This window comes from Penaeus vannamei, chromosome 4, assembly GCF_042767895.1.
Source record: "Penaeus vannamei isolate JL-2024 chromosome 4, ASM4276789v1, whole genome shotgun sequence".
Lineage (NCBI taxonomy): Eukaryota > Metazoa > Arthropoda > Malacostraca > Decapoda > Penaeidae > Penaeus > Penaeus vannamei.
In genome coordinates, this window is record NC_091552.1 from 37344757 (window position 1) to 37354756 (window position 10000).

The window sequence follows — 10000 nt, forward strand, 5'->3', positions numbered from 1 at the left end:
TATCTATATATTATATATGTATATATATATTATATATGTATATATATATTATATATGTATATATATATTATATATGTATATATATATTATATATGTATATATATATTATATATGTATATATATATTATATATGTATATATATATTATATATGTATATATATTATATATGTATATATATTATATATGTATATATATTATATATGTATATATATTATATATGTATATATATATTATATATGTATATATATATTATATATGTATATATATATTATATATGTATATATATTATATATGTATATATATATTATATATGTATATATATATATTATATATATGTATGTTTATGTATATATATGTATGTATATATATATGTGTATGTATATATGTTTATATATATGTTTATATTTGTGTACATGTATATGTATATATGACTATGTATATATATATGTGTATATATATGTATATATGTGTATATATATGTGTGTATATATTATATACATATATGTAATATATATGTATGTAATATATATATATGTAATATATATATGTAATATATATATATAATATATATATATAATATGTATAATATATATATATATATATAATATATATAATATATACATATATATATATATATATATATATATATAATATATATATGTATATATATATATATATACACACACACATATTGATATACGTGTTTTTTTTATTTTTTCGTTCTTTCCTAGCTGTATCTTGACCTGCACTGACAGCTCTGTGGGTATAAATCTCAATATTGTTTACTATAATAATAGTAATATTAATATGTATATTATATATATATATATATATATATATATATATATATAAATATATAAATATATATAGATAGATAGATAGATAGGTATATGTATATGTATATAAATTATTTTTTGAATTATTTTATGATTTGTCAAGAGATGTTGTATATGATTTGGAATTATTTTTAATATAAAAATCTGTATATTTAATTTTTTTTGTTTGTATTACTGTGGTGTCTTATGGAACTTAATGAAATTACAAATAATTTAGTCTAGGCAGTCTATTTTGCATCTGCTATTAGACTAATCTGTAAAATTATATTAACACATTTATGAGATGAAAGTTCAGAATGATAATATTAAGCAAATTTATTTATAATTTTACCTTGAGTTTACCTTCATGTGGATTCTTAAAGGTACATATTCAGACCTTCTCTTATACCCCATTATTATTCTTTTCTTTTCTACATATCTGTGATTGTATTGGCCTGCTACTTATATTGTAAACTTTTACATTGAGAGTAAAAAATACATGACTGTAAATAATAGAACTCCTCCCTAACCCATTGGCAGTTGAAATTTATTACTAGACACTGAGTGGCACATCATAATTTTTAGGGAGCATTCCTTTTTTGCCGGGAAAAGGTCACTCATGCCTGACTGTGAGCTAGACAATTGCGCAGGTGTGGAGCAGTATGGACTGCTAATGTACACCTGTCACCAATTATTTATTGGTGACTTAAGTATTATGATGCCAATGTATTTGATTATATTAGTTTCTGATGAATAAAACCCAAATAAGATTGAAATTGACTGATTTATTAGACGAAGTGTATAGATCATACATTTTTGAATTATAAGTAGAGTTTTATATAATTATAAGGTTTTCAGATATTTAATAAATCGTAACTTTTAGTATCGTGTTTAAGAGGATCGAAAGTTGTCATTATTAGATGTCTTTATAGATATATATTTTTTTTATCATCTTTATTATTGTTATTATTATTATTCCTTTTTTGATGTTGGACAAATTAAAGCATCATTAGTGTTTTGCATGGGGGATTTTTGGTTGCTTGTTTGTTCAGTTGATATTTATGACAATGCTTATTCATGTTTTATCTTCACATTCGATTTTTGTAATGATGATATTATTTATATGTTGATTATTTTTTATCTTCTAAAAAATATATGGACATAATGCTGTTTGTGGTCTTAATTGTGAGATTTCTTTCTTTTCTTTTGATATAGATGGCTTCCTTAAAGAACTTTTGGAACCTGAAGTTGCAACAGAGATTTAAACAAAACTGCAAATTGATTTTGATAGGAAATTATAAAGTAATTTGCATTTTGGATATGAAATAATAAAGTAGTTTACAAATTGGATACAAAATTTAGTAATTTAGTTTTTTTTAACACAGGTTTAAACGTCAAAACTTGTTTAGAATTGATAGGTCAGACCTACAATATTGATTTTTATGATCAAGTTGATCTTGATTGCTGTGATAAACCCAAAGGAAAGAACCTTTTCCAGTAAAAGTTAATTGTGGTTATCACTCTTTGAAGAATGAAATCTTTTGCATAAATTTCCTCGGGAGTAGAGGATACATTTTTAAGCATAAGCAGAATAGAAACAAATTTTCTATTCTATCATTCCATATGTATATGGTTATTGTTCAAAGCTTATTTTTACAAATATTAAAAATTTTATAATCTGTAAAGGCTCAGTATGTATGTGTTTATTTAATTTCATTACCTCTTTCCTTTATTCTCAGTACTGGATATGGATATTTGAAATTTGGAGTCTGATTACTTATTGACATGGTGTTGAAAAGGAAATTACTGCATGGCATTAACGAATCTGAGAGCAATGAGGCATAGAGGTTTTGTTGTGGTCTTTTTGCAGTTGCGGATAGTGAGTGTATCAGGGGCAAGCAGCATTGATTGGGCAGCTGATCCTCCGAAACGCAAGCACCCTTGCAGGTTTTGTGGTAAGCTCTTCACTCGCCGGGGTCATGCCAGTCAACACGAACGCCAACACACGGGTGATCTACCGTATTCCTGTGTTATCTGCAACAAGAAATTTGTCAACAAGTCCCATTATGATTATCATATTACTCGTAGCCTGGAGCACCAAACAAAACTTAGGAATTGTGACATGTAACTGAGTGAATTCCTATTTGTATGGTGGTTTGCGGGCAGAATAGTGATTGGTGCATGAACACCTACAGTAGCTGGCTACAGGAATTGATAGTGATGCCAAGCTTTTATTTTGTTGCAGGGGGGTTGTGTTGGTGGTGGTGGGGGTGATGATTATGGTGAGGAAGTAATGAAGGTTATAGTGGACAAGGCTTTTTGTCTAGTCCCACCTTCACCTTGCCAAGACCAGCCAGCTTGGAGTGGTCCCCGCCCCTCCATCAGTGACCCCCAGCAGGTAGGCTTCTTATGCCAAGTGTGTGGTCAGGTCATCCAGAGGAGAGACAATTACAGGAGACACCTGCGCCTGCATTCAGGAATGTTGCCTTTCCAATGTCATCTGTGCCCACGACGATTCAACACACGTTATCATCTACAGTACCACCTCAAGCGTAGCAATGTACATGCTTCTGCCAGTAACACAGACTTGACTAATGCTTCTGTACCTCCTGAGTGAATTTAAAAGGAGAGTGATGCAAGAGTGAAGTTCCTCTACGCAGTAAATTGTGATAGTGTTGTTCATGCAAGAATATAATGCAGAAGATACCCAGAAGTTGTGGTTTAAGATTTTATGATTTCCAGGAGTTGGAAATTGAATTGGAGGCTACAGTAATTGCCAAAAGTTTTCCCCTTTTGTTTCTTGTAATCTTTCCTTTTATTTTATTTTTCTTCTTTATTTTTTTCTTTTTATTTATTATTTTTTTGCTCATCAGAGATACTGATTATGATTTTAACTTTTAAATTTTGCTTTGTAGTTGAATTGGTAATACATGGTTATGAAGATGCTATAGTGCAAGTGTCTCTGACAAGTTGCTACTTGAAATGGGTGGATTTTCTAAGAGTTCATAGTGGAAAGAACTAAAGGGGTCGATGGGACTAGAAAATGTGAGCGGCTTGGTGAAACCAATCTTTCATTTGTTGCAGGACTATGGCATGTATTTGTTCGCTCCACCTTTAAGAGGCACTGAAGAGCCCAAAATCTTCAAGTGCTCGTTCTGTGACAAGACGTTTCAGCGGAGAGCTAACGCACTTCGTCATGAAAAGCTCCATACTGGGGAGAAGCCCTTTGTGTGTCCTCTTTGCGGTCGGGGGTTCATCACGAAGGCCAACTTGATGTACCACCTTGAGCGTAGCCAGGAGCATGCGAATGATCGTAGTAACCCAATTTATTAAATGGCATCGATATTTTCATTATAGGAAATGTGGGTTTCCCGCCATGTTATGTAAGTGATAAGAAAATGAATTTATTGGTGTCATTTTTTATTCTGTGTTACTTGGTTCCATGGAAGCCTAGTAGGAATTTGGGGTGGGTGTCGTGCCACCGTGTATAGCTGCTGTAGCCACTGTAGAGATGCTGGCTAAGGCAGGTCTCCTCTCGTTTGTTGCAGGGTTCGTGGCAAGCCTGCCACTTGGATTGGCTCAGGGATCCAGCCAGTGGTGACAGCAGCCGGCCCTTTGTGTGCACCTACTGCAGGAAGGCCTTCAAGCGCAAGGATCACCTATTAATACACGAGAAGGTGCACACTGGCGACAAGCCATTTGTGTGTGAAGTGTGTGGTCATCGCTTCGCTCAAAAGACACACCTCCGAAATCATCTGACCAAACATTCGGAAGTGCGTGCTCATGCTTGCATTGTTTGTGGGAAGAGGTTTAAACGGAAAGACTCCCTTAAGATCCATGAAAAGATACACCATGATGAAAGTAATACTTGTGCCATCTGCGGACTTGTCTTAGACACTAGAGAGGGCTGGCGTAATCATCTGTCCTCTCACTATCAGATGTAGCACTGCTGAAAGTAATCTAAAGGTATTTGGTGCACCTCCAAGAGAGTATTCTCCAAATGCCTGGACCAAAGGCAAAAAAACAAAAACAAAAAAAAACAAAAAAAAAACAAAAAAAAACATTCCGGTGATGTATTGTCACACTTAACAGTAACCAGAATTGAGTATTTTGGGTGGGAGTGGGTAGAGCGGCCTGGTGGTGATCTTGCTAAGCAGCTCTCCTCTGCTCTGTTCCAGGGGCTGATGGCTGCCCTCAACTACCACATGGCCGGTTTGGATGAGGAGACGCTTAGGCCACATCAGTGTGTATATTGTGGGCGCCGTTTTAAGCGCAAAGACCACCGCATCGAACATGAAAGGATCCACACAGGAGAGCGCCCTTATGCTTGTCGGCTTTGTGGCCGTGCCTTTGTACAGAAGCATCAGCTGATGAGTCATGTACGACGCAAGCATGCTGCCACTGACCCAACTATACCAAGGCCATATCCACCAGCTCCTCCCCCTCCTGCACCTCCATCACACCTTGGTAGAGGCGTTGGAGATCAACAATCTCAATATTAGCTCAACAAATATTAGACAGAATTAATAACTTGAGACATGTTGTTAAAACTAAAATTTGTGATATCTTAAAGAAATCATAGAATTTGCTAATAATATATGGCAGGCCTACCATAGGATATGTTGAATTATATTATTAGATAATTTATTTTTGTTTAGAGGCCAGGCAGGTAGTGAGACTTTGTATGATTTAATGTAAGATGACAGATAATGAATTTTACTTCTGTAATCTAAAACAAGCTGCCAGATAGCAACTATATTGTCATAATTTAAGACAAGCTGCCAGATATCTTATACTTTTATTATTTGGTTAAATGTACTGTATATAAATTATGCCATGTAGTAGAATAATGATGAATATTGTGCTTTTACATAAAGTGTGCTTGGTACTTATGTATTTATTTTTTTAACTAGTCTTATCAATGTTGAATTGTTGGGGTTGGATGAATATACATTACCATTCAAAAGGATTTTGAATAGGAATAAATAGCAGCAATCATTTGTATTCCATAGTAGACCAAGCCTAGCCCAATAGATAAGATGACACTGTAATAACTTGTTCTGCTCAAGTATTGTTTACTCTGTAGCGTCCTGATAATAAAGGGCAGAGTTGGTATTCCTCACATTTTCTTAGTATATAATCCCTTTTTAGATTTTGAAATAGAATGTCAAATTAAGGTGTGACCTAGAATGATGATAATCTTTTTTTATATACCACACAGTTGAAGTTTTAACAAGTGGTTTGTAATAGCTTAAGAACTTAGAAAATGACTTGCAGGAGTTAGAATAAAAGAATCTAAAGAATTGAAGGTTCTTCATACTACTTAACATTTGATAAGCCATAATGTTCCAAAAATAATCAATAAAGATAGGTATAATATATAATAAAGAATTTATTACAGTGCTATAAGAATTGAAAGCAAAGAAGTTAGATTGTGTGCTGAAACAAGGTCAAATTTCTTAATTCCTAATATAAGCAAGTGGATTAGAGAATGCATAAATATTACAGGGAAGCATATCAGATTCATAAGGCTTGTAAGTTGCTGTAGTTCTAATATCATTAAAAAAAAAAAAAAATTAATTTACTGAAGAAAGAAGTTAATCCCAAGAAATTTACCAATACACGGAGAGGAAAGTAAAGGTCACGTTTTATTCTAAACATTAGAAAAAAAATGTATTTCCTGAAGAAAAGAAGAAAGTTTCATTGAGGATTCAAACTGTCATGGCTAGTCATCAGACTGAATTTTGGTGATGGAAAAGGAAGGGGAGGTCTATGGTAGGTATTGAAAGCTAATCTTTGTAAGATTATTGATGTTGAGAGCATGAGTATTAAATATGGTACAGATTAGGTAATTATTTGCACACGATGTAAAACCACATCATTAATGATGCCACAGAGCCTTCACTGATAATTTGAGCTTAACTTGCATGGTCCTATATCTTTCTCCTCCTGCTCTACCTATCCTTTGTTTTTTTTCCTCATTACCTGTCATTCGTAATACTCGGATTAAAAAAAAAAGGAAACCCTTACCATCCACAGCACCCTGATTTTTTATATATATATATATATTTTGAGTTTTGACATTTAACAATCAGAAGTATTTTATACATTTGGATCTGATTAGAGTAACCTTAAGAAATACCACTACTACTACTACTACTACTACTACTACTGCTGCTGCTGCTGCTATTACTACTACTATTGCTGCTTCTATTATTACTACTACTACTACTGCTATTACTGCTTCTACTATTACTACTATTACTACTACTATTACTATCACTACTACTACTATTACTATCACTACTACTACTATTACTATCACTACTACTACTACCATTACTATCACTACTACTACTATTACTATCACTACTGCTACTACTATTACTATAACTACTACTACTACTATTACTATCACTACTACTACTACTACTACTACTACTACTACTGTTACTATCACTACTACTACTACTGTTACTATCACTACTACTACTATTACTATCACTACTACTACTACTATTACTATCACAACTACTACTACTATTACTATCACTACTACTATTACCATTACTATCACTACTACTATTACCATTACTACTACTATTACCATTACTACTACTATTACCATTACTACTACTATTACTACTACTACTACTATTACTACTACTACTACTACTACTACTACTACTTTACTACTACTATTACTACTATTTTACTACTACTTTACTATTACTACTACTACTACTTTACTACTCCTTTGCTTCTTTACTACTACTACTACTTTACTACTACTACTACTACTTTACTACTACTACTACTACTTTACTACTACTACTACTACTTTACTACTACTACTACTACTTTACTACTACTACTACTACTACTACTACTTTACTACTACTACTACTTTACTACTACTACTACTTTACTACTACTACTACTACTACTACTACTACTACTACTACTACTTTACTACTACTACTTTACTACTACTACTTTACTACTACTACTTTACTACTACTACTTTACTACTACTACTTTACTACTACTTTATTACTACTACTATGACTTTACTACTACTTTACTACTAATACTACGAATACTTTACTACTACTTTACTACTAATACTTTAATACTACTACTACTAATACTTTACTACTAATAATACTTTAATACTACTACTACTAATACTTTACTACTACTAATACTTTACTACTACTACTTTACTACTACTACTTTACTACTACTACTACTTTACTACTACTACTACTTTACTACTACTACTACTTTACTACTACTACTACTTTACTACTACTACTACTACTACTTTACTACTACTACTACTACTACTTTACTACTACTACTTTACTACTACTACTACTTTACTAGTACTACTACTACTACTTTACTAGTACTACTACTACTACTACTACTTTACTACTACTTCTACTTTACTACTACTTTACTTTACTACTACTACTTTACTACTACTACTACTACTACTACTACTACTACTTTACTACTACTACTACTACTACTTTACTACGATACTAAACTACTACTACTATACTATACTACTACTACTACTACTACTACTGCTGCTGCTGCTGCTGCTGCTGCTGCTGCTACTACAAATTTACTACTACGGCTACTACAACTTTACTACTACTACTACTATTACTTTACTACTACTGCTACTTTACTACTACTACTGCTACTTTACTACTACTGTTGCTACTTTAGTACTACTACTATAGTACTACTACTACTGCTACTTTACTACTACTGCTACTTTACTACTACTACTGCTACTTTACTACTACTACTGCTACTTTACTACTACTACTGCTACTTTACTACTACTACTGTTACTTTACTATTACTACTGTTACTTTACTACTACTACTACTACTACTACTTTACTACTACTACTACTTTACTACTACTACTACTTTACTACTACTACTACTTTACTACTACTACTACTACTACTACTACTACTACTACTACTACTACTTTACTACTGTTACTGCTACTTTACTACTACTTCTATACTACTAAACTGCTACTACTGCTATACTACAATAAAACTAAACTACTACTACTGCTATACTACAATACTAGTAAACTACTACTACTACTACTACTACTACTACTACTACTATACGACTGCTACTACTACTATACTACTATGACTATACCACTACTATACTACTATGACTATACCACTACTATACTACTATGACTATACCACTACTATACTACTACTACTACTACTACTGACCGCAGTAGTCAGCTTTTATCCAATCAAGAGGAAGGATTTAATCCCATTCAGATTAATTTGTATGTAGATTGCCAACTGAATTACACTTCTTTCTTGTCTATATTTTATATGCAAAGCCTTTTCAAGCATAATATGCTAAAGTGCAACAATTTAGGTTTAGAATATGAACATTCTACGAGTTTATGATAAGCACTAGATTATCACGATCTTTGAATGTTCGATGAATTAGACACACACAAGCTGCCAAGTAACCCAAACCTTAAAACAAATAAAAAGAATAAAGAAAAAAAAAAGGAATTTGTCACAATATCCAAAAGAAACTGAATTGAAGGCATCAAAAGAAGGCAAACAGTATTATGTACGAAGTAATTATGATAGTAAATGAATAATATTTATAAGTGATACTAATTATAGGTGCTGAATATCTACGTACACTCCATTTGAAATTTATATTCACTAAGATCTTAGCTTTTTTTTTATATAACTTAGTTTTGAGGTTTATAGTGTTTACTAAATAAGATAACACCACACTTTTAAGACTTCTCTACACAAAATTCTAATTACGATTAAAGTAAATGTTAACTATTGATTTAGATTTGTAAGAAAGTTTTTATTATTGCTGTTATTATTATTACTATGATTGTTTCTTATTCATTATTCATTATTATCATTATCATTATCAGTTATTCTCATTCATTTTCAAGCATCAGTTATTATTATTATTATAATTATTATTATTATCATTATTATTATTATCATGATCATCTTGGTCATTATGATGATAATGCTCATCATTATCAACATGATCCTCATGATGATGATGATCATAATGATCATGATTATCATCATCATCATTGTATACTTTATTATCACTTATTATTATTATTTTTTTATAATTATT

At 31.7% G+C, this 10000-nt stretch overlaps 1 protein-coding gene across 21 annotated transcripts in view; it reads left to right on the forward strand.

The window, feature by feature from the left end:
• The window catches only part of LOC113824746 (B-cell CLL/lymphoma 6 member B protein), a 120039-nt gene that overhangs the window by 40662 nt on the left and 69377 nt on the right, over window positions 1–10000 (forward strand). For 3 of the 21 annotated variants that reach the window (XM_070120994.1, XM_070120993.1, XM_070120995.1), the window contains exons 5-7: window positions 3061–3213; window positions 4364–4588; window positions 4994–5930. The exons of 13 other annotated variants lie outside the window; for them this stretch is intronic. In XM_070120994.1, coding sequence (XP_069977095.1) covers window positions 3061–3213; window positions 4364–4588; window positions 4994–5317 — 702 coding nt within the window. In that variant the 3' untranslated portion in view covers window positions 5318–5930. Of the gene's footprint in view, window positions 1–3060; window positions 3214–3899; window positions 4335–4363; window positions 4589–4993; window positions 5931–10000 lie in introns of those variants that run through there. 5 more of the 21 variants (XM_070120997.1, XM_070120996.1, XR_011398543.1 and 2 more) reach the window with 4 other exon arrangements.